The sequence below is a fragment of the Pelodiscus sinensis genome, chromosome 4 (assembly GCF_049634645.1).
Source record: "Pelodiscus sinensis isolate JC-2024 chromosome 4, ASM4963464v1, whole genome shotgun sequence".
NCBI classification, from domain to species: domain Eukaryota; kingdom Metazoa; phylum Chordata; order Testudines; family Trionychidae; genus Pelodiscus; species Pelodiscus sinensis.
This window is the reverse complement of record NC_134714.1, coordinates 117,006,925-117,032,197: the sequence shown is the minus strand read 5'-3', so window position 1 is coordinate 117,032,197 and position 25,273 is coordinate 117,006,925. Positions and strand designations below refer to the sequence as shown.

Here is a 25,273-nt window from a genome sequence, read left to right as displayed (position 1 = left end):
CAGCAGCCCAACACTGTGGCATTTAATTTCAAAAAGGGGAACTATGCAAAACTGAGGAGGTTAGTTAAACAGAAATTAAAAGGTAGAATGACTAAAGTAAAATCCCTGCAAGCTGCATGGACACTTTTCAAAGACACCATAATGGAGGCCCAACTTAATTGTATCCCCCAAAGTAAAAAACATAGCAGAAGAACTAAAAAAGAGCCACCGGGACTTAACAACCATGTAAAAAAAGCAGCGAGAGATAAAAAGGCATCTTTTTGAAAGTGGAAGTCAAATCCTAGTGAGGTGAATAGAAAGGAGTATAAACACTACCTGTGACGGGGCGCTCCCGCCCCGCACTCGGGGTGCCCAGGGCGACGGCGGATGGATGCGCTGGGGGGTGGAGAGCCGGTGCGCCGCCGGGACAGCAGGCCGCGCTGCCGGGCAGGGGCTCGGCGAGCAACGGAGGGCAAGGGGCACCTCTGAGCGAGGCCCAGAGAGGAGGAGCTAGGGAGGCGCCGGCGTGTGACGTCACGGGGGAAGGGGGATTGCTGGGCGGCGGGGAGGAAATGACGTGCGGGGCCAGGGCCGGCGGGGGATTTAAAACCGGGTCTGGCACCGTGGAGGGGAGGAGGGAGAAACGGAGAACCGAGGAGCAGGAGGAAGGAGAGGTGAGGCCGGGAGACGTGGAAAGGACCGGCCCTTAGGAAGGGCGGAGTAGGAAGCGGCCCAGGGCAGGGTCGTGGAGCCATGAGCGGGTGTGTTTTGGGGTACTTCCCCTATCCGCTAGGGAGGGACCGTGAGTCCCTGCCTTCAGGGCCCTGGGCCGGGATTCGGAGAGGGGGTGGGCCCGAACCCCCCCTACTCCGCAGGCCGGAAAGGCAGCCTCGGGCGTTCATTAATATAAAAAAGGGACTGGGGACAGGGCGGGTTTTCGCTGCGGGTTGTGCCTACGGCTACAGGACTGGCCCGGATGACCAATAAACACGGGTGACAGTAGCCCTTTTTGTGGTGAGCTAGTCAAGATGCTTTCACACTACCAAGTTAAGTGTAAAAATGTAATAAGAAAAGCCAAAAAGGAGTTTGAAGACCAGCTAGCCAAAAACTCAAACAGTAATAACAAAATGTTTTTAAGTACATCAGAAGCAGGAAGTCTGCTAAACAATCAGTGGGGCCCCTGGACGATCGAGATACAAAAGGAGCACTTAAAGACGATAATGTAATTGCGGAGAAACTAAATGAATTCTTTGCTTCAGTCTTCACGGCTGAGGATGGGAGATTGCCAAACCTGATTTGTCCTTTGTAGGTGACAAATCTGAGGACTTGTCACAGATTGAAGTGTCATCAGAGGAAGTTTTGGAATTAGTTGATAAACTTAACAGTAACGAGTCACCAGGACCAAATGGCATTTACCCAAGAGTTCTGAAAGAACTCAAATGTGAAATAATGGAACTATTAACTACGGTTTGCAACCTATCCTTTAAATCATCTTCTGTACACAGTGATTGGAAGATAGCTAATGTAATGCCAATATTGAAAAAGGGCTCTAGAAGTGATCCCGGCAATTACAGACCACTAAGTCTAATGTCAAATTCAATGTCTAATGTCAAACTAATGCAAATTAGTTGAAACAATAGTAAAAAATAAAATTGTCAGACACAGAGAAGAACATAATTTGTCGGGTAAAAGTCAACATGGTTTCTGTAAAGGGTAATCATGTCTTACTAATCTATTAGAGTTCTTTGAATGGGTCAACAAACATGTGGACAAGGTGGATCCAGTAGATATAGTGTACTTAGATTTCCAAAAAGCCTTTGACAAAGTCTCTCACCAAACGCTCTTACGTAAATTAAGTTGTCATGGGATAAGAGTGAAGCTCCTTTCATGGACTGAGAACTGGTTAAAAGACAAGAAACAAAGGGTAGGAATAAATGGTAAATGTTCAGATTGGAGAGGGCTAAGTAGTGACCCAAAGGATCCTATTCAACTTATTCATAAATGATCTAGAGAAAGGGGTAAACAGGGAAGTGGCAAAATTTGCAGATGATACCAAACTGCTCGAGATAGTTAAGACCAAAGCAGACTGTGAAGAACTTCAAAGAGATCTCACAAAACTAAGTGATTGGGCAAGAAAATGGCAAATGAAATTTAATGTGGATAAATGTAAAGTAATGCACATAGGAAAAAATAACCCCAACTATACATATAATATGATGGAGGCTAATTTAGCTACAACTAATCAGGAAAGAGATCTTGGAGTCATCGTGGATAGTTCTCTGAAGATGTCCACGCAGTGTGCAGTGGCAGTCAAAAAAGCAAACAGGATGTTCGGAATCTTTAAAAAAAGAGGGATAGAGAACAAGACGGAGAATATCTTATTGCCCTTATATAAATCGATGGTATGCCCACATCTTGAATACTGCATACAGATGTGGTGGTCTCATCTCAAAAAAGATATACTGGCATTAGAAAAGGTTCAGAGAAGGGCAACTAAAATAATTGGAGGAGTTTGGAACGGATCCCATATGAGGAGAGATTAAAGAGACTGGGACTTTTCAGCTCGGAAAAGAGGAGACTAAGGGGGGATATGATGGAGGTCTATAAAGTTATGAATGGTGTGGAGAAAGTGACTAAGGAAAAGTTATTTACTTGTTCCCATAATATAAGAACGAGGGGCCACCAAATGAAATGAATGGGCAATAGGTTTAAAACAAATAAAAGGAAGTTCTTCTGAATACAGCGCATAGTCAATCTGTGGAACTCCTTGCCTGAGGAGGTTGTGAAGGCTAAGACTGTAACAGGGTTTAAAAGAGAATTAGATAAATTCATGGAGGTTAAGTCCATTAATGGCTATTAGCCAGTATGCAGGGCCGTCTCTAGGCTCCAGCAAATCTAGCAAGTGCTTGGGGCGGCACATTTCCAGGGGCGGCACATATCCAGGTAAGCAGTTGCTCCCAGCAATGCCCGGCCCCATGCCACAGATTTTAAAGGGTGGAGGCAGCTTGGCTCTGGCTGTGTGTCCCCGGGAACTGGCTGTGGATCCCCGCCCCACCAGCTCCAGTCCTGCTGCAGACCCAGCCCTCTTCGCCGGCAAGATACCCCTCTCTGCCAGCCGCCTGGCTCACTGCACCCATCCCACTCTGCCCCACACCTCTCTGGCTCCGCGCCACCTGTTCCCCAGGCTGCCCCTGCATCCTGCTTCCCAGTCCCTCTGCTCTCCCTGTTCTCTGCAACTCTCTGGCTCTGCGCCGCCCTTGCACCCCGTACCCTACTCCCCCCGATCCCTGCCCCCCTCTGGCTCTGCACTGCCCCTGCACCCCGGTCCCTGCGCCCCTCTGGCTCTGCGCACCCTCTGCACCCCACAGCCCTTTCTCCCTGCACCCCTCTAGGTCTATGCCTCCCGTTCCCCACACTGCCCCTGGACCCTGATCCCTCTACCCCTCCCCGTTCCCCATGTCCCATTCCCTGTGCCTCCCCTTCACCCCGCTCCCCCACAATCCCTGCATCCCTGTGGCTATGTGCCTCCCATTCCTCGCGCCACCAGTATCCCCCACACGGTGCTCTGCACACCCCAGCACCCCAGTCCCCCTGCTCCCTCTGGTCCCCGCACCCCTCTGGCTCTGCACCTCCCATTCCCCACGGTGAACCCTGCTCCCCCTGTTCGCCATACCCTTCTGGCTCTGTGCTGTCCCTGCACTCTGCTCTCCCTGTGGGTCGGGAGTGAGGGGTGCTTGTCCATAGGGAGGGGCTGGACAGGACAGGGAAAAGGCTGTTGTGACCCAGCAGTGAGAGAAAGGGGAGGGGGAGTTTACCTGCAAGCGCCTTTGCCTTTATGGAAAAAAAAATCATTACAATTATATTTGCTATTTATAGGGCTAAAAAGCCGGGACAAAAACGAAAACAAACAAAAAACATTGCAAAGCGCAAAGATGTGTAAAAGCCAACAAGAAAAAAGGGGGGGAGGCGGCCAAAAAATTTTTTTGCTTGGGGTGGCAAAAAGCCTAGAGCTGGCCCTGCCAATATGGATAAGGAATGGTGTCTCTAGCCTCTGTTTGTCAGAGCATGGAGATGGATGGCAGGAGAGAGATCACTTGCTCATTACCTGTTCGATTCACTCCCTCTGGGGCACCTGGCATTGGCCACTGTCGGCAGACAGGCTACTGGGCTGGATGGACCTTTGGTCTGACCCAGTATGGCCGTTCTTATGTTCTTAAATGCTGAGAAGACTCTATGTGAGCCTTGCCAACTGGACAGCAAAGGGTGCTGTGAGAAGCACCCCGCGTGTTGCCCCCAACTAGCTTTTCCCTGGAGTCGGAAGGCACACATACACCGTGGGATAGTACACATTTTGAATGTCACCTTGTGGCACCTGTGAGCGAACGACAGGAGAAGGGCGCATTAGCACAGGCCTTCGGAGGGGCTTCGGCATTCAACTCCTATGACTTGGGGTGGGAGTGAAGCTCTGAGACATCTTTGAGGATCTGTACCACTGACACCCACATCTGGGCATGAAATCCAGCTCACACCATTCTGCTCTCGTATGGGTTCTCATTGCCTAGCCGGCGGCATGCAAGGCACTCCACCCCTGGGAACGGGGCTGCATTAGCAATAATTACTTCTCCATGCTGGTAGCTGGGTCTCTGCTCCAGAGGGAGGGCTTGGGCAAGTTTGCCAGCTAAATGCAGTGCGACTTCCTCTTCTCTGACCCTGGGAAAGCAGAAGTGCTGCTGCTGCGTTAGGGGCCACAGCCAGGAGGGTGGCTCCGGTCACATCCCCATTGACTGAGCTGGCTCCTGCAGCGGCTGGCGAGAGAGGTTTCTTTTCCCTTCATGGTGCAATTTACGCAGGGCTGTGCACTTCTTCATGCCGCAGTGACCTTGGAGCTGCAAACGGGCCCTAATGGACCTGCAGCCTGGATTGCTGCTGTCTCCTCTCAACCAGGCTCCACTGCACTGGCGGATCATTCAAGACGCAGCTTGCCCGTTGGCCGAAGGTCCTCCTCCCCAGCACTCCCACCCTGGGCCCTACTGTGCCACCTGCCTCTGGTGAGAGGAGGGGGATTTTAAAGTTGTCTTTGCTGGTTTTTAAAGCCTTTGGTACAATCAAAGCTTTCTGCTGGAGCCTCCACCTGCTTTCGTTCTCCAGAGGACAGTCGCACCTTGATGGCTCAGCTAAAATCAAGGCCCCATTATGCACAGCCTCTGCCCCATGGGTCTCAGAGTACCGCAGACTGCTAAGGACAGATGTTTGGCATAGCCTTGCCCTCTGTGGCAAACGCCTGTGGCTGCGACGTTGCTTCCACAACTAGGCACAGCCTTTGTATCTGGCCAGCATGGAGCTGAGCCAGACTCATCCACAGGTGCGAAGAGCTTTCAGCCACGTTGCACGGAGGGCACAACTGACACTCAGCTGTTGCCAAAAAGCTACAGCATGTCTGTGGTGGAGTAGGATCAGAACCCAGGGGTCCCCTGCTTTAACCACCGGGCCGTAACCCTGAAGGAGCCAGGTGATGATGGCACTTGCCAGCGCAAGGACAGCCTGAGTTGCTGCATGTCTACATTTGCCATGCTTCCAAGGGCAGGCTGCCTGAGTCCCAGGCAGCAAGGAATGCCCAGGATGGCTCCAGGATGGGAAGCAAGCCAGGCAGCCCTGCCTTCCTAGCCGCCAGAATGAATAGGAGCTTTCACCTTCGACATCCGCTCACCATCTCTTTATCCTCTTCTTTGTCCTGCCAGAGAGAGCGTTTCATTCATTCGTTCCCTCCCCTGCTTTTCGGGCGCTTTGTCCCAGCACCGGGAGAGCAGTGTTTGCTCTGCAGCAGGGCTATAATTAGAACCTCGCGCTCACTTGCTCTCGTGTGCTCTGGCTTCTTGGATTACAGTCCCCAGGGGACCCCGATTCATTCCAGCGATAACCCCTCCGCCCCCACTCCTTTTCTGAATGAAGCATCCCCCCTCCCTGTTTTCTTTCCCCTCGGCGCCAGAATGAGTCCGGGCCATTCATTCACTTTTTCAGTATTAAGCAGCATGGGCTGTAGGATTTCATTTGGGGAGAGAGTAATCGGATATTTCCAGCAACCTCCCTGCCCTTTCCACCCACATCCTCCCACCCATGCTCTCTCCGCAGCAAGGCTATTCTGTTACTCAACAGCCCGGCTGGCTGCTCCTGCTGTGGGCCTGGCTCCAAGCAGAAGACAGATGGAGAACATCCCCCATAAGCCCTGGAAGCTAGAAGGTACAAGGAGAAAAGAGCCAAAAGAAGCAGTCAACTCTTATCCCTCCCAGTGCTGAGGCAGCCACCCTGAAGCCCAGGAGCCTTGTGTGTCTTTGTCGGACAGAGCTGTTGTGCTGATGGGCAACACTGCCCTCTACTGGCGGGAACCACATGGAACAGACACCAGTGTTTAATCAAGGGGGTTTCCTTTACTGATGGATCTAGGGGAGTTGTACCATGAGCTCCAAAGGCAGCAGCCATGCAGAAAGACTTTCTCCAGACTGTGGGGATCAATGTCCCTGCGTGGGTGTGTCCAGGAAACATCACAGGCTCTGATGCTGCCCTTCCACAGGGAGCAATATCACCAGTCTAGCAACCGGATGTGCCAAGTACCCCCCAAAGGCGCCAGCCTTAATCTTAGTGCAACAACGTGAACGCAAGCGAAATGAATGCAGCCGTTGGCCCATGGCGGTTCCCAAATGACACCTCCCTGGGAAACACAAGCCCAGCTGGCTTTGCCAGCAAGGAATACACGCAATAGTGCTGGCAAATACCTCAAGAGGGCGCGCCACCATAGAGCCCAATAACAAGAGATCCCGGGGACTTCTGGCAAGCTCACCAGTGGCTCCAGAAACACAATCGCAAACACGGCAAGGTTTTCTGGGGGGGGACGGGGACAGAACAGTGTTGGTTGCGCCCGTGCTGAGACAGGCTCATGCCCAGCAGGACACGAGATTTTTCCCCTCAGCAATGTGGACAAGGGCTCTGTCCAGGTTCGAGCACGATAGCAATTTGCAGCCTGGACAGAGCACTTACCAGCAGTATCCAGAAAGGACACTTTAGCCAGCCCCCCCATTTAGGGCCACATTACCAACACCTGGACATTATGTGGAAGCTGTGATCCACATTGTATGTCTGACATGGGCTGGCACGTAAGGCACCAGGGAACACAGACACCATTCACACTCAACCCCTCAGGACAAGGAAGAGTGGCCATTCCAGACCCATTCTCCAGAATCACTCTCCATTCTGGAGCCAAGAGAGGAGGGAGCCCCCTATAAGATCTGCCAGCCCTCTGTTGCTAACTGGGGGGCGTTTGAGAGAGACCCTGGGCAGCAGATCCACACCATAGCACACAGAGCCCTCTTTCTGATACGCACTGCCCTGGGCGAGGCTGACTTCCATAGGGAAAACACCCGTTTCTTCCCTCTCTCAGGGTGCTGGACTCCCAGCTTTGAAGCCATTATAAGCAAGCACGCTCTAAGGGTGTGTCTAAACTAAATGTCTCCATCGATGGAGCCATGTAGATTAGGCTGATGGGCAAAGGGAAATGAAGCCGCAATTTAAATAATCGCGGCTTTATTTAAATTTAAATGGCTGCTGCGCTGAGCCGACAAACAGCTGATCAGCTGTTTGTCGGCTCAGCGCGCTAGTCTGGACACTCCCGCGCCCACCTGAAAGCCCTTTATCGACCTCTCTGTTATGCCTCGTGGGATGAGGTTTACCAGGGAGGTCGATAAAGGGCTTTCATGTTGGCAAGGGAGCATCCAGACTAGCGCGCTGAGCCGACAAACCTCTGATCAGCTGTTTGTCGGCTCAGCGCAGCAGCCATTTAAATTTAAATAAAGCGGCTTCATTTAAATCGCGGCTTCATTTCCCTTTGCCAAACAAACAAATCTACATGGCTCCATCGACGGAGCCATGTAGTTTAGATGTACCCTAAGAGCGGATCTAAAGCAGGGGCCCTGGACATTTGTGGAAGAGACCATGGCACAAGAGAAAGGGCGTTAATCCTGGTGCCAAGGTAATTTTATCCCATCTAACTCCAACTTCCTCTGCCTTTTCAGCTGTGGTGAAGTTATTCTTCATTTCCTGTCCTAGAATTCTTCACTTCCCCTCCTAGAAGCACTGTTGTATTTTTTGGTATGATATTAAACAGCTGCTGGATTCCACCCTAGAAGTGGCTACCTTCCAGTGGCAGGTGAAGAATCAGGCTTTCCTGGGTAGACTGAGAAGTGCATTGGAATGAGAGACTCTACAGAGGTCTAAATCCCCCATTAGAGCACCTGCCGACAGGTTGAGATGCCCAAGACAAGCTTGCAGAGATGAACAGGTATGGCAAGGAGCATCCAAAACTGATGCCACTGTCAGTCTGCATTCCTGGTGACAACACCCTCTCAGGTTGTCCTGTCTTTGGGAGATGGCACAGTTTGTGCAGGCGTGTCCCCTAAAGGCACAGAGGCACTCCCATGGGCACCCTAAGGTGCTAGCGGACCCAGTGCTTGGCCCGGAGACAGAAACACTCGTCACAACCACTTGTACTCAAAGACGACATACTCCCTCCACCCCTTTTCAGGGGCAGAGCTCCCAGTTTTTCCCAGACAGATCCTACCTGTGAGGATGGAGACACTGTGGAAGCAGCTGTCCAGCTTGCCCAGGAGGATAGAGAGAAAACTGTCAGCAGCCAAGCCGCTCACGTCCCGTGTGCTCTGGTCATAGACCACCACGTCCTGGTGCTCTTCCGCCTCCACCTGAGGGGGGGGAACCACCACAAGAGACCATTACAGCATGCCGGGGACAGGTAGCCGAGGGCCCAGTGAATGGAACACGGGAAGTTCGGTGGCTCTGTGTCACCAAGGCTTTTCTGCTTCAGTGTTGGAGAAGAGAACCCAGCCTGAGGAAGGACAGAATGAATCCTCTTGCTCCCCACACCCCAGGAGACAACAGTCCCTCCAGATGAGAGCTGGAGCAAGGAAGAAGCAGGGGAGTTGGAAAGGGAGGGAGGGAGAAGGGGAGCTGTCCACAGGAAATGTTACAGCACTGACTAACTTTGCTCCTTTACATTGAAGGTGCACGGAGACTTGGCTCTTCAATGCACATGTGAGGAGGACGACCCTGCCAGAACAGCTCTGGAGTCTACGGGTAGAAACCGTGAGCTGAACGGACATGGAGCTCCCCAGAAGAAAATGGTTCCTGTAGGTCAGGTCTCGGGATCTAGGAAAAGACCTGTGCTGAATAGACCTGGAGAGGGAAGCCTCCAGGCTCTACATGAAGCAGAGGAATCAGACGACAATTACATTTACCTCAGTGCTGGTCCTGCCTTCTCAGCCCGTGCAGGACTCTGCCCTATCCTGTTCTGAGCATCCCAAATGAGGCAGCTTTGCTCCCCACACCTCAGGCTTGCAGCTCTTACAGACAGGAAGGGTGGGGCTCCTATGCACTCCACATTGGCCTAACTTCGCTCCCAGCGATGTCACAGAGGGTATGTCTACACTACCCTCCTAGTTCGAACTAGGAGGGTAATGTAGGCATACCGCACTTGCAAATGAAGCCCGGGATTTGAATTTCCCGGGCTTCATTTGCATAAGCGGAGAGACGCCATTTTTAAAACCCCACGAGGTTTGCCGGTAGTTCGGAATAGGAAGCCTAGTCCGAACTACCTAGTTCGAGCCCCGTGTAGCCGCGCTGCACGGGGTTCGAACCAGCGGGGTTTTAAAAATGGCGGCTCCCCGCTTATGCAAATGAAGCCCGGGAAATTCAAATCCCGGGCTTCATTTGCAAGTGCGGTATGCCTACATTACCCTCCTAGTTCGAACTAGCGGGGTAGTGTAGACATACCCAGAGTGTTTCGCCCTGGATTCCAGTGGGAGCAAGCAGGCTTATGGTCAGCACTTCTGAAAATCCCACCTTTTAGCCCCCTCTCTCCCCACCCAATGCCCAGCTTAAATGTTCCACTGCTTAACTTCATCCCGATCCTCCCAGTGACACCCACACACAAACCATTCCTCCCCTGCTTGGGGAGACCCAGGACAAAAAGCAGCATGGCCCAGTGGCTACAGCACTAGCCTGGGATTCAGAAGCTCTACCCTCTATCCCTGCCTTTGTTACTGACCAACTGTGTGGCCTCAGATACGTCATTTTATTTCTGCCACCTGGGGCAAACTGGTTCCCTTCCCATCCTTTGTCTTACTCATTTCGACTTTAGGCTCATCGGAGCAGGGTCTCTCTCACTCATGCACATAACAGCACCTAGCATGATGGGACTCCCGCGCCGGTGTTACCACAATACAAATCTATTGTCATTTGCTCTCACCATCACCTCTGTTAGGAGAGCTTTACCAAGCCAAAGCCCCCGGCAGACCTAGGGTAGCCCTAGCACTAGAAGCCGTGGCAATAGCCCCATGCCAGCTGTTTGCCCTGTGGGCTTCCCCTAGGCATTCCTAACAGGGGCCTCACACAGCAGAGACCGGGATGGGGGCTGGAGAAGATCTAGTTTAGACTGAACCTCCCACACACCTTTCTGTGCAGTGTACAGCCCCAGCTGCTGTTCCCGCATCCTCCAGGAACCCACCCCAAGACTTGGCAAATTTAAGCACACCCATGAGGCATGCCAGCTTTCAGGGCTTACCCTGGATTACTGGACCCATCCCCAGTTCTTGGGGGAGGGGGAGTGTCAAAGGATGAGAGAGGAAGAGATCGCTCTCTGATGGGGGAGGAGGGGGGGAAAGCACCACAAAACCTCTTGTCAATGACAAGATTACAGAGCGTGAGGCATGGCCAGGGGCTGCCACGTCTAATGAAAAGTTAACACGTTAGAGGCTGATAAAATCCTCACCGTGCCACGGCTTGGTGCCCCTGCTGAGTAGGCTGATACGTGACATACGCCGCCTGCTCTTTGGGGCGAGGCACATGTATCATTCTGCGGTCGGTGGAGGCAGCAGCTGTGAAGCAGAGCCAGCACGAACCCAGCCAGCAGGATTTGGGGGGAAATGGAGTGCAGGGAATACATAGCTCCTTGCATTACATCCCGAACAGCAGGATAGTACAGATTTCTCAGTCCATGTAGTAAGCTTGCTCTTCTCGGCGATGCGGGCTTTTATTTGTGCTGGTGCTCTCAGTTCTCCGGATATGGAGAGCTAGGGCTCCCACTCACCTGCTGAAATCCAGTTTTGAGGTAAGTGGAAGGTTGGGGGTTGGCTACTGTGCCACACCCCAATCCCTTCAGAGCTCTGAGTTGGCAGAGACTGCCACAGAATGACACGCTTGCCAGAAGTCCCTGGCCACCAGCACGGCTTGACAGCCTATGGGATCTCCCAGAATATAAACCTTTCCCTGGCCTGCAAGGCACTTGCTGCTCCTTCTCAAGCTTCAGCTGTAGGAGACATTGTTGATCTTGCCCCCACACCGCCCATCACCCCTCCGTCCCCATCAGCCACTTGGGCAGAAAGCAGAGCCTGGCGGTACTAGCTCTTGCAGTGACTTCTGCAGTCCTGTCTCCCACTCCTTGTGCCTTTGGTGCCAAACGACCACTGCCCTCAAAATGAGCGTTGCCAGGCATAGACCATCTCAGCACCTTCCCTGTCACGGTACCTGGAACCCTTCTCACCCTAAACTGCTGTGCCAACTCGCCTGGGCATAACAAAGCCCTCAGACCCATCCCTTCTCCCCAAACCCAACTCCTTCACCTCGGGTCTGCAGTACAGGGAACTGAATACTGCTGCTCTCCAGTGTCCTGAACAGCAAAAGGGATCCATCCACTGCCAGGCTCCAGGCTTGCAAGAACACATGAGGTGGGAGGTCTCCAGAAACCAGTACATGAATTTAGGTAGGACAGGTGGTTCCCTGGACCAGGCAAAAGAACTATCAAGACTAAGCAGGCCATTGGGGAACATCACAACAAAAAAGCTGGTTTAACTGCCCTCTTACACCTATGAAGGTGCTATGTGTGGGAAAGCACATCCCATCAGCCTTAATTCTGGAAGTGGGAAATAAAGATAGATGAATGATTTTCATGGCTGCTTTTTTCCTGTTTGGAATGGACTTACAAACACTGCAGCTAAAATACAGATTGCCAGACATTCAGGGCTGACTGATTTACTACGTCTGTCACTTTTTGGAATCACAGACTGAACTCTTGAGTAAATATGTTGCCTGCTTTAACCTGTAATTAACTCTCATTTCTTTTCCCTAGTTCATAAATCCCTAGTGAGTTTACTAGAAAGTTGGCTTACTATGAGATCTAAGGCACAAACAGATCTAAGCGACTCGTCTCTTAGAGAGGAGCAACCTGAATAGTTTGTGATTTTGGGTCTCCGTGACTATTCATCACTACATCCAGCTTGGGCTCTCCGGTCTATCTGTGATTCTGTTGCAGTGATCCAGGAATTCACATTCGATACTGGGTTGGTGAACTCTAATTATAGAATTTATCACCAATTTAGATACTCTTGGGCATGAACCACTCCAGACAATGTGACAGCCTGAACTGCGTTATGAACTGGAAGAAGAAACTGCCTTAGCTTTGGCCCAGGGAAGTCAGCACAGAGAAATGCAGCTGGGCTGGAGCGGCCCCCTGCTGGGTAGCCATTCACATCCCTAATTTCAAGGATTTACACTACACGGATTTGCACTAACAAAGGATGTGGACCAGGATTTTTTTTTTAAATTAACTGTATCTCTTTGGCAGCTCCGTTGAATAACCCAAATCCAAACAGAGCCCAAGCATGGCTAAGCCCCTTACCGGGCTGAGACAATAACATCCTCTAAGCTCCTTCAGGAACAGTTTGAAGGGAGAACTTCCAGCCTCAGGAATACTCCGTGCTCTCTGCAGTGTCTCTCATCTGTGACGCTCAAGACATTGGAGAAATGCTAATTAAGCCTCGTAACATCCAGCTCAGGTGGGAAGTACTGTCCCATTTCAGAGATGGGAAAACAAAGGCCAAGAGAGGCGAAGGGACTTCTAAATGTCATGCTGCAGATACAGGGGAGCGCCAGGGATTAGACCCTCAGGCACCCCACTTTTAGGTCCTACTTCAGACTTGCAGGCCACCCACCTTCCCTAGCTGTTGGACAGCATATCCAGTGGTGGTAGAAGGGAACGACGGCTTCATAGTCACAGTGGACTGGGAGTCATGAGATGTGGGTTCAGTTCATCTCCAGCTCAGTCAGACTCAGTGTGATGCTGGGCAAACATCTCAGTTCCCGTCCCCGTGCTTTAGTTTCCCCAGCTGTAAAAGGGGAAACTGCCTTGTCTATTTAGACTGCAAGGAGAGGCTGGAATGGTTTCTTGCTCACTTTCTGTACAGCACCTAACACAACGGGCCCCAATCTGAGAAGATCTCATGCTGCCCCTATAACTCTAAACAGCAAAGTTACAACCCACGCTGGTGCAACCTCCTGTTCAGATCCTGGTCAACGCCTAGTGCTCAATCACGCAGGGAGGAGGAATAAAATATTTGGAGGGGAGAAGGGGCAAACAAAACCAGTGCATGGGACAACACGGCTGCTCGGCTTTGCACCCATTTCCTCTCCCCCCACCCCCGCATCGCAAACGGGCACGAAGTGTCATCTACTCCCAAGGAAGCCAACAGCCCTGATCTTGTCAGGAACCCATCACTGCTCCACAACATGGCATTGGAATGTGTCTCTTCGATAGGGGAGGACACATCCATCAGAGACCAGCTACCTCAGCCTCAGAGACCAGGGTGCCCACTCAAGTGCAGGCAGCCCCCCCGGGGAGATAACCGCTTGCCAGCCAAATGATCCCACAATAGGATTTAGTGTTCCTTCGCACCGGGAGGCTTTGTTTTGCCCATTGCTGAAGGGTTGCTGGGCAACGGTAGATAGATGTGACACGGTTTACAGCTTATTAAAATTATAAGCTTTCAGGCAATATAAATGCCAAACAAGCCCTGGCCTCACATGGCCTAGCTGCAATAAACACACACTGCATCTGCAGGGGGGGGGGAAGGGGGAGAGAGTTTGGAAACAGGCTGACAGGAGGGCCGGCTTACTTAAATGCATTAAAACTTCCTTCTGCCATTCTCCTCTGGAACAAACAACAAGGGACAAATTCACCCCCAGCTGGTGCTTTGTAGGAACAGAGGCAGACCGTTTGGGCCTGCCCTGACCAGCAGCTGCAGGCTCCAGTAAGCAGGCCTCACTGCTGCCTAGATTACCTGACCAAAAGGGCTTTGTGGGGTTATAAAGCTGGTAGGATCCACCTCAGCCGTTCTTCTGTCCCCAGCGCCTGAGACTGTGGGCAAAGGGACAGGGCTGGACTGATAGATAAAGCTGGGTCATGCTGCTGAAATTGGAATGTCTCTCATGACACTGCTGTGGGGAAGCTCACAACGTGGGCAGAACCTCTCCGAGCAACGTGCGAAAAGGAAGAAAGCACGGCTGGAACCTCCTTTGCAAGCATCCAGCAGAGAATCACTGGGTTCCTGGCTGAAGAGGCTGGTAGAGGTGACACGGAAGAGCCCTAGGAGATTACCTTGACCATCCCTAGACATGAGTACTATCTACAGTAGAACACACTCCTGACACTCTGTGGCAGGCTTTGGGCCTAACCGTACAGAGGAGAAAGTTGATAGGTGTCGAAGCCAAGGTCAGTGACTACATGGATACTATTTCAGCAAGTGTAAGCCTGGAGAACACTCTACAAGAGAGTTAGAGAGAGGGGGACTCCTCCCAACACACTCTCCTGGGAAAGCTGCAGCTGCCAGGAAGGTGACCCAGTGCTGTAGAGATGTCAGTGAGCATGGGGCTAATTAATCAGTTTGTGCTAAATGATACCCCTTGCTCTCCCAAGGGCCAAGCCTCACCCGATAGGGTCCTGACTGCCTGATGTCATAATCCAAACGAAGGACGCTCTACCCGCAGGATTCTGAAGTGCCTATCACTGTGGCAATCCGCTACCAGAAAGTGTCCCATCTGATACCGTGGCAGGGGTGATCATGCCCCATGTCTTCCCACAGTAAATCTGGATGTACAAGGGCTAGCGCCAGCTTGCTAAACAAGATAAGCCACTTCAAACTTTCCCACATCTCAACTGCTGACTCCCACAGGCACTTCTCCATGCCTAGAGGCACATGTGACCCCCTCTGGACACCTGTCCTCTAGTACCGGAGCTAGCCCAGTAGCTCAGACAAAGTAGACTACAGACTTCCTAACCTTGGCTGCAAACAAAGATAAGCCCCCCTTTCAGCTGGAGGAGGAACACTGTGCGCTTGTGCGGCCGTTTGGGAGGGATTCAAATGCCGCCCAGCTGATGAGCAGAGCACCCACCACGCATTTTTTTTGTTTGTTTTTGCAGGGAGTGCACATTTGCACATGCCTTAGTGCACATATCAAAATTTATTCCACACATGGATGGAAAATCTCCACATGTGGATGGAACATTGGGAGGAAGCTATTTCCCTGTCTCTCAAAGCTGCCGGAGGAATCCCAGGTAATGGAGACTTCACAGAGTTTGGGAGATATTTGGCACAGCCAGCCAACACGTCACCGGCAGCCACACTGACGTTTCCAGACACAGAAGGGTACAATTATTGGCCCACCAGTCAGATGGGATACGGAGATGGGAGGTTTCCTCTCGCTACCCCATTGGCAGGAGCTACACTTACTTATGTCATGACTGCCTCAGCAAGCAGGAGACTGCTGCCGGGGGTCCAGCCAGCCCTCTCTGGTCTGGGCTTTCAGGATCACCTGATGCTGTACTGTACCTACAAGGTTCAAACTGGGACCTTCTCAGTGAAGCAGAGCTGATGGGTATTTGCAGCCAGAGCCCATGTAAATCACAGCCCCATAATCACATGCTGGCTTTGGAAGCCTTCAAAGAGAGGGGAGGAGAAAGCAACACCCTCTGAACCAGCTGCCTTTCTGAGCATGACTCACAAGGGCTCCGGCGCGGCGGCTTTGGTTCAGAGAGGCGTTCCCATGCCTTTTTGTTCCAGCTTTGAACCCACCCACCTGTTCAGAGCTCAGGTGCAGCTCAGCAGAGGATAAGGCCGTGGCGGCGATGCCCCCTGGATAATGCTTCTCGCACGTCTTGTGCTCAAGCCCCCTTTCCTCAGGGGCTGCCCCTCGTCAGACAATTCGCAGCAATACAACTGAACCCCCTTCCCTCTTGCAGGTGTCAAGGATGGGGACCCTGGCAGGACTTTTTCCTAAAGAGCGGTTCTGCCTGGCTTGGGGGAGTTCTCTCAACCAGTTTACAGGAGGCAGGGCAGTGCTTCGTGGTGGGGAGAATAAAGCACTTGGAGGGCATCTGGGGACATCCTTCTCTAGGGATTATTGTTTAAACCAGCAATAATAATCTGGGCTGATTGAAGGGGGAGGGGACTTGCTCTTCCGAAGCATAATAAGATCTAGGGCTAAAACTCAATCCTGGCAGTGCCTGGACCTTGGTAAATCCCCCAATTCCAGGGGCATGGAGGGGCAAAGAAATCCTCACACTGAGAACTCTTTCCTAAGGGGGGCAAGGTGGGGAGGGAGATGGTCCTGAGGTTGAGGCATCAGCCTGAGACTTGGGAGACCTGGTTCCATTTTTGGCTCGGCCACGGACTCTGCATGTCCCCAGGCAATCCCATCAGCTACTCTGTGTCTCACTTCCCCAGCTGTCAAGGGGAACAGCAGAGCCCTACCTCTCCGGGGTGTTGTGAGCCCGAATCCATTAAAGTTAAGAGATCACACAGCACTTGGCTCCTCTGCGGATGGGGGCCAGACAAGTGGCTTAGCTAGGCAAGAGCTGGTCTGTCTATCCCTACCCCATTAAAAGAGCCTGAGAATGGAACTTTCAAAGGAGGGTTTGGTTTCCATTGCTCCTGGCACCCAAGTAGGAGGTTGACGCTTTTTCAAATGCTGCCAAGGTGCAGATATTCTTGCAGTCACTTCTGTCACAGCCCTGCCAGCTCTCACAAGCTACCTGGAGGCAGGTCAGACCACTGCTTAGGTCAGACCACTGCTTAGATTGCAGACTTCCACACAACGCCTAGGTGCAACTGGTGCTTCCCTTCAAGTCAGTCCTGAGCTGGGGCCACCACATTATGGCAGGAAGCAATGGAGTCTCCAGATTTCAGATAAGATGGAGTACATAAAGAATCATAAAAGTCATGGTGCGAGTCCGAAAGCATTTGCCAAATTCCTGCCAATCTAAACTCCCCCGGCAGTTTCTGTTGAGTACAGCTCCTAGCTCAAGCAGGCGAGTAATTTTACATATTTATTGAGTTAGACACTGGATGGGGACTTGAGCGTGCAGATGCTCTTCCCAGCTCTGCCACTGGCCTGCTGGGGGACCTCGGACAAGCTGCTTCAATTCCCTCTGCCTTGGTTTTTCCATCTGTGAAATGGGGATAAGAATGCTTATCCCTCTCGGGAAATGCTCGGAGAAACAGGCTACGTCTAGACTGCAGTGTCAAATCAGAAAAAGATGCACAATTTGTGGGACGCAAATTGCATATCTTTTTCCGATTTACTTTAGAAAGAAGCTTTTCCAAAATTTGGCACGTCTACATGGCACCAACTTTCAGAAACAAGTGCTCTTTCAAGCCATCGTAGAAGGAAGTTTACAGGGATGGCGAAACAATTTTTGGAAAAGCGCACACGTTCCTTGGATGCAGCGTTGTTTTTCTGGGATACCGGATATATCCCGGAAAAGCAATGCAGTCTAGATGTAGCAATACAGGTGAAAGGGGCTAAGTGAAAACGAGGGTTTACTCAAACACGTTCGATATCTCAAAAAAATATTTCAAAAGAGTGACTCATTGTACCAAAGTAAACAGCAGCTCCATATCACTTCACGACATGAAGGCAGTACAAACAATAGAACGATCCCCCGCTTTCTCTATATGCATCACCCCCAATACAATAGTTACTTCCTCAGAAGCCCTTCAAAAAAAACCAACAGCATCATCACACAAGAGTGACCATTGTTTAACTCCTACTGCAGTTCCACCTCAGAGGCAGCTACATTTCGGAACTAGGTAGCAGGTGGAGCAGGCTGTAAAATACTAAGCATTTCCTGTGAAAAGTTAAAAAAGCAATTACATTTTCATCACAGCTCCTCCCTCCCCCCCCAAAAAAATGTAGTACGAATCTCCCTTAAAAAATAAAATGTTTGTCGGTGAAAAAAAACTGTAAACTTTCAAAAATTGTAGTCACCTTTTAGCTTAGAGAAAAGGCGATTTGTTCACCAGAAAATTGTTCCAGTCGCAATTTTGCAACCAGCAGAGCTTGATGTTGACTAAGAGGCCATGGGGATTGTAGAACTCTGATATTTCTCCTATTTCCTGGGCAAGAAGGTCCTGCCCTGTTGGTGGGTCAGCTAAGCACATGGGGTTACAAACCCCATGGCTTAGATATGCTCTTTCTCCTTGCATTCACTTCGGCAGGTCAGGGGAAGCACATGCACATTTCAATACAAGCCCTGGGAAAAGCAATTTTAACTGTCAGGTATCTACTGGCCAGCCACGTGCCCTGACGTTGCCCGACATTTTAACAAGGGAAGCCAGGTGTCGGTATTACTCATCCATGGCAATGATCCAAAGCAGGGCACCTGAAAGGGTTTGTACGGGGAATTGGGGGGAGAAGGAAATGTTCCTGGTGCCAAGATAATGTGCAGAGATTATTAGCCTTCTTGCTGCAGGGAGGAAGGGAGGGAAAGAAAGAAAGCGGGCGTGGGGAGAGCAGAATGGGAACGGCAGGGCAGACACACTACACCTGGAAGGGATCAGGTATTCGAATGCAAGAAAAGTGCTAACACAGAGCCAGAAAGGGGTACATGCCCCCTTCCACCAGCAGCCACCATCTACCTAAGTAAGAAGCGGCAGGTGGATTCCACAGTGAACTTGCCTTACAGACGGGGTTGTGCACTAGGTCAAGTCCAGCATGGCAGGGGCTGCTGCTTTTGGAGTCTGTGCCTCACCCTACTGCTGCCCAGTCTAGTAGGACAAAGGCCGCATCCACGCTGGGGCCAGCTCCCATCAGGGAACCACGCGGGTAGCGCAGCAAGCCCCTTCCTTCCTTAAAGAGCTGGCCAGCAAGAGAGGCCAAGGCAGGATAGGAAAAGGGGTGTGGGGGTCAGGGACGCCCGCGCCCCAAACCCCAGAAAAGTCCAGGGGACAATTGATGTGGCTGCCTTTGTCTCTCCAGCATCAAACTCTGCCAGCAGGAAACCAGCGAGGAAGGCGGGAGGCTTGTCAGGAAGAATAATGGGGTAGGACAATCAAGCCTATGATGTCACCCTTCCTGCCATCTGCTAGTCAGCAGCAGCTTCGCTGGCCCCAGCCCCCTCCCTGCCAAACAAAAACACTGGATCACATGAGGGTGAGCCTCTCAGCTGATGCCTCCCCTCCAGGGACCAAGGAACAGTGGAGGTGTGAGGGGAGCACGTATTGAACACACTGGGGCCAGGATTGTTCCAAGTGCTAGGGATGGTGTTGCACAGAGGGATGCGGGGGGGAACCCACTAGCAGCTTTCTCCTGAATCCATTCACCCCGGTTCCTTGAAACAGTCGAGGGGGACCTGGGCTGAACAGGGATCAGGGGAGCACACCGTGCATTACCTGAACTAGCCACCTAGAGGGAGCAGCTGTTCTGCCGATGCTGGGCGACTAGTGTAATTCTGTCGCTGCAAACAAGGGACGTGCGGTGGGGGGGAAGCCAAGTGCTGGGGCCCTTTCGGGTCAGACCCGACCCTATGCAAATCCTTGGCTGTAAACCCAGCTTTGGATTAGAGGTCACAGCTCAAGCATCTCTGCGAGGGACAACCTGCCAGCTGGGGCACGTTGAATCCAAACGTCCCTGAGCACAGGAGCTAGGGGCTGAGTTTGACCCACTAGGGAAGACCCAGAGTTCAGAGCCTTCACTGCTGTCAGGCAACAACCCCCTCCCCAGCCCCACACCTGGGCGCTCCATTCCAAGGTCAGTTCCTTCAGACGGGTTCCCAGACGCTCCACCATGTGGTTGGCTTTCATGGACCAGTAACCCAACAGGCTAGACCACTGGCTCATACGCAGGACACAGAATTGGAAGGCGTCTCCTGAGCCATGGCGCCCAATCCCTGGCTATCACAGGCAACCCCCTCTCACATTTATGATCAGGACTATACCAGGCTCCATCTTAAAACTAGTTAGGCTGATTGGCCCCTTGCAGGTGACTAGGGAAATCTCCGTTGCAGTGACAATTAGCTAGCCCTCATGTTCTGGGGGAACATGTTCAGAACAGTTCTGTGCCAAGCTTCCCCAGGGAAAGCCAGGTGAGGGATAAACCAGACATCAGACCCAACACAGGTCTTGAAACTCTATTTAGGAAAGAGTATGTATGTGCAGCCACATTCGCATTCTCAGCAGCCAGTCCCTACACCTTCCTTGTAACCCCAAGATCCCAGTCCCATCCTCCCCGCTCTGCCCAAAGCCCCCTACTATCACATCCCATCCCGGCTTCCCAACTCGCTAACAAGTGCTCTGTTCCCAACTGTCAGCTCAGCTGCACAAGCCCCCAGCCCCTCCCATCATGAGGGATGCTGGCAGCTCCTCTCCTCAGCCTAACTGGGGAAAGGGGGAGGGGCGCACTCAAGAACCTTCATCCTTAGCCCTAAAGGAGCAATCAATTCCTCTTCTGCCCCTCTGGAAGCAGACACATAAGCTCCTTCTTCCTCCAAGGGACCAATGATTAAGAACCACAAATCCCATAAGGTCCCACTCCGCTTGCGGTGCACTAAGCCACCAGCTGGAATATTCAGCACCCCCTAGCTCCTGAACTGAGCCACACCGAGACACCCAATTCAAAGGACAGCAAACAGCACAAAAGGTTTTTTGGAGGGGAGGGATTCGTTTTCGATGTGGGGTCTAAAACGTGTTCCTAAAGGGTCAGCAGCAGGCTATAAATGCCCAGTTCTGTTCCTGCTGAAATCAACAGCAAACACCACACTGACGAACTCCTGGGAGCGAAGTGCAGTCTTGACTCATCAGTTACTGCGGTCAGGTTGTCGCCGCTTCCTTAGGAGAGGTGCTGTTCAGAGGCCTGGGCACAGGACTTGGCATCAAGGAACCCGCCACCACATCTTCCGCTGCGGCACCAATAGAGCTTTACACCCGATTTATACCAGCTGTGGACCTGGCCACTGGAATTCCAGCCTTAGCTGTGACAGAGACCCTCAGCTTTCTGGGCCTAGTGGCTTAGCTTCCCAAAGGTGCCGGGAGAATTAGTCCCAGTGCTCCAGAGGTACAGCATGCTAGAGGATGTTAACAAACAGTTCACTCAGCAGGAGCATTAGCATCAGCCTTAAAGGTGGTCTGAGGAGAAGCTAAACCAACGAGAGCGCCTCCTCTCTCAGTACTGCAGTGACATTACCATGAGATTATAATTCTGTCTCTTGCTGATGCCCGGATTGCTACGCAGTTTCCCACAAGGGGGTCTCCTGTACTTTGAAGCAGCTGCTGTCAGAGACGGGATATTGGGCTAGATGGATCACTGGTGCAAGCTGGACATCAGTAAAGGGCCATGCATGCCTGCATCAGCCTGCCACCGGTGACCTTCAAACAGTGCCCATTGGGGGTGAGAAGAGAGGACCAATTGGGGAGTGCTAGCCACGCTCTCTTTGGCTACTGCTGCGGGGATATCCTCTACCTGGCTGCAGAGATGCTGCAGGCAGAACACCCTGGATCATCACCAGATTAATTGCTCAGGCTCTTCCCCTCCTAAGACTGGTCACCACCACCAGGCACACACGCAGTGCATCAGTGCGGGGCGGCTTCAGTCGCACGTGACCATGCCCACTGCAGACGTAACCCCAGCCCAGGGGAGGGCGGAGATACTTCGCGCGTTCCTTCCCAGTTTGTGAAAACTGCTTATTCCGCCTCCTTCGCTGGCGGATTTAAGTACAGCTAAATCCGTGCAGGAGGAATTCTCTGCCATCTCCGCCAATCCCCTGGCCTGAAGCATCAGCAAAGCAGATTGGAGGCAAGGCAGCCCCCCCCCGCCCCCCTTCCCCGACCCTGCAGTGCAAGCCTCCTTGATCTAGGCAGGGTGATGTCACTGGCAGCCAATCAGAAAGCCCGTGTGTGCGCACATGCATGGGGAGGGGGTGTGAGGATGCCACAGATGGCTCCAGCTGGGCCAAGCATTTGATTAATCGCCTGAATTACCCTCACTTTGCCATAAAATCAAGGGGGGGGGGGGAATAAACAGTAAAAAGAGGAGCAACTGCAGAGAGCAAGCAGCAAATGGAGAGGCCTCGGGAGAAAGCTTATTGTTAAACGGCCCCGCATACACCTGGGGAAATGCAAAGCCAGGGGCGGGAGTAGCCCCATGCGCAGAGGGGGAGAGAACAGCGGATGGGCCAGGAGCTGCGCAGTTGCTGTTGCTAGGTCATCACATGCCCCCCGCCATCACATGTTGGCTGGAGCCAATGCCAGCAGCACCCTGCAGGAGGATGCACCCCAGAGGAAACCTCTGGCAGGTGACCCACAAGGAGCTGCTTCAGCAGGAGCGCTGCTCTGCCTGCTTGGGAACCGCCAGCCCAATGGGCCCCCGGCCTGAAAGAGCAAAGAGCCCAGGCCGATCCTGTCATGCACGGACAAGGCAAGCAGCAGCAGCCAGGAGAGACGGTGGATCTCAGGAATGGGTCCTAGTGGAAGGGGCTAGGGCACCCCCTTTAGAAATGGGCAATACCAGCGGTAAAGAGGCAACAAACGGGGCCTGACTGGTTTAGATTTTCCCCAACCCTCAGCATACCTCTATAGGTGAAAGCGGGAAGAGTCGGCACCAAGCCCGTCCCACCCCCCGGGCCAGGCATGCGGCTCCCCTATAGCTGGATGGCATGGCACACAAAAGGAGGGGAAGTGTCTTGGCACCCCAGCGGCAGACCAGCCCTGCCCCAACCCTCCCTCGCCTGCAGTTTACCCTGCACACCATTCGCTCTCATTGAGGGGACTCCCACTTGAAAGGATTATCCCCCTTTAACCCCTGGACTCCCAGAGGCAGGGCTGCGAGCAGGTGGGTTCTGCTCTGCGGCTGTGGCGGGGCGGGTCTGTCAGGCAAGGGGCTAAGGGAAACGAAGCGAGAGTGGTGCGGCAAGTGGAGCTCACAAGCGCCACTGCCCACAGGGGAGCGAGGAGATGAGCAGAGCACAGCCGAGTGCCTGGGCCTCGGGGCAAAGTCCACGCTTGTGTGTGTGTGGGGGGGGGAGGCTTGCTCCTGGCAGCACCAAAGAAGCCATCGCAGCTCCTGCACCATTTCAAATCAAGGCAGGCCTGAACCCGCACCACGGGGGCCATCTGAGCCTCCCCCCAACTCTGGGACTCAGCCCAACAAGGGGGAGAGCCAGGAAAAAGCACTGGACAGAGGGACGTTAGCTGTCATTTAACTGAACAGTCGCGCAACCGCACAAAATCTTATCAGTTACACGATCATTGGCTAGTTCCCAGGAGCAGGGCCGGAAGCCACTGAGCTCCTAGCCCCACACCTAGAGAGCTCCCTGGTAACCCAGGCTATCGCCTCTGTATCAGAGGCAGCAGTGCAGGGTGGCAGGCAGGATCTGGTCCGCAAGAGGAGCTGGGTTTAAAAACCAGCTCCCCACTCAGACCGGCTTTCACCCGCCGCCCCGCGCTGTTCCCTCTCCTGCCTCCGCGAAGCCAGTGTTCATGGGGAGCCAGCTTTTAAGTCTGCCTCTGCACTGCCTCTGCAAGGCGGGGGGGAGGGGAAGGGAAGGGAAGAGAGGGAGGTGGCTCCGCATGAGACAATATGCGCGAGGAGCTGGCTTGAAAGTAGCTTCCTTGTGTACCAGCTCCCGCCTGCTTCCCCCACCCTCCGTGCTGCTGCCTCTCTATCAGAGGCAGCAGCGAAGGGAAGGGAGGGGCAGGCAGCTCTGCAGGATCGGTGCTCATGGGGAGCCAACTTAAGAGCCGGTTCCCACCTCCCTCCCTCTGCTGCCTCTAATACAAAGGCAGCGGGGGCGGGGGGAGTGCGTGTAGACTTTAGGATTAACTGATAAGCCCAGGGTTATTGGTTAACCGTTTACACGACTATGCTAACGTCCCAACTGGACAGGGGTGCTGGCGTCACAAGGGAGGAGGGTTACAGGTCCCTGAAGAGGGCCAGCGATGGAAGAGAGAGGGAGGATTTTTAGTGGGGACTGAGCACTTGCTACAAGAGGGTTGTGGGGGTTGGTTTGCCAATGCAATGCCCCTTGCCCAGTGTTGGCCCACCTGTCAGTCACTCCCTCACCTGCAACAGCCACAAGACAGTAGAGCAATATGACAGGGCAGCCTCCTTTAACAGGTCACCCGCCCTGCGCCCTGCCCCATTAATAGGCAAGAACTCTATGGGCTATGGACGCGAGGAGGGGGGTGGGCGCAGAAAGAAGACTACTGCTCTGCCTGTGAGAGATGGCAGCCCCAGGCAGGGCCGGAGGGCAGTGGCTGGGTTCCACTCAAGGGGACTGGAAGGAGCAGCACAAGAGCAAGCCCTCAGCAGACACTTCTGGGCTGTGGCCCTACATGATGCCCAGTGCTCACTCAGGCCAGGCGGAAAGGCACACCAGGGGCAGATGAAGTACCTTCATCTTGGAGGCTGGCTGGATGAGCTCCATGATGCAGACTTTGTCCTGCTGAAGCCGCCTCTTGACCAGCTTGGAGCAGCAGATGTTGACGGAGCTGAGGACGTGCCAGGAGTTATACTCCACGAAGGAGCGGCTGTCAATGACCAAGGTGCCCTCGGCCCCGTTCCTCAGGAGGCTGGCCAGCTTCTTAGCATCCATCACTTTGCATGGGAGTCTGTCCCCGGCCATAACGGACCCGTCCCCTCCGCGGTGACTGGGAGGGAGGGAGGAAAGGCCAGGGGCAGGGAATCCAGCACCAATCTCCCAGAGGAGAGAGGGGACGGGACGTAGCGTGAGCAAGGCAGCACCTGTCCTGATCTTGCCACGCTGCTAAAGCCCAGGATGCCAGGTCATCGTGCCGGACCTGTTGAGAAATGAGGAGGGGGAAACCCAGAGTCAGGTGTGATGACAGCACGGGCAGCCCTGGGAATTCACCTGAAAACAAGTGTCCAGAGACCAGACCCAATGGGGTTACTCACGATTTACACCACAGTGGCCAGGGACGGAACCTGGCCCGGACTAGCACTTTCTACTAGGGATGTGAACAACTGTTTATTTGTGTAACTGCCGGAAATTTTAGCGGTTACACGTTTACACACGGGGTGGGAGCAGGCAGGAGCCAATGCTTAGGGGGAGCAGACTTTTAAGCCAGCTCCGTGCAAACACGGGCTACCGCCTTGCCCCGCCCCTACTGCC

At 52.9% G+C, this 25,273-nt stretch overlaps 1 protein-coding gene across 1 annotated transcript in view; it reads right to left on the bottom strand.

Annotated features, from left to right (window-relative positions):
• DUSP8 (dual specificity phosphatase 8) overlaps positions 1–25,273 on the bottom strand; it is a 96,429-nt gene that overhangs the window by 47,068 nt on the left and 24,088 nt on the right. The window contains exons 2-3 of the mRNA XM_075928195.1: positions 24,536–24,941; positions 8,588–8,726 (exon numbers count right to left, since the gene is read on the bottom strand). Coding sequence (XP_075784310.1) covers positions 8,588–8,726; positions 24,536–24,766 — 370 coding nt within the window. The 5' untranslated portion in view covers positions 24,767–24,941. The remainder of the gene's footprint in view (positions 1–8,587; positions 8,727–24,535; positions 24,942–25,273) is intronic.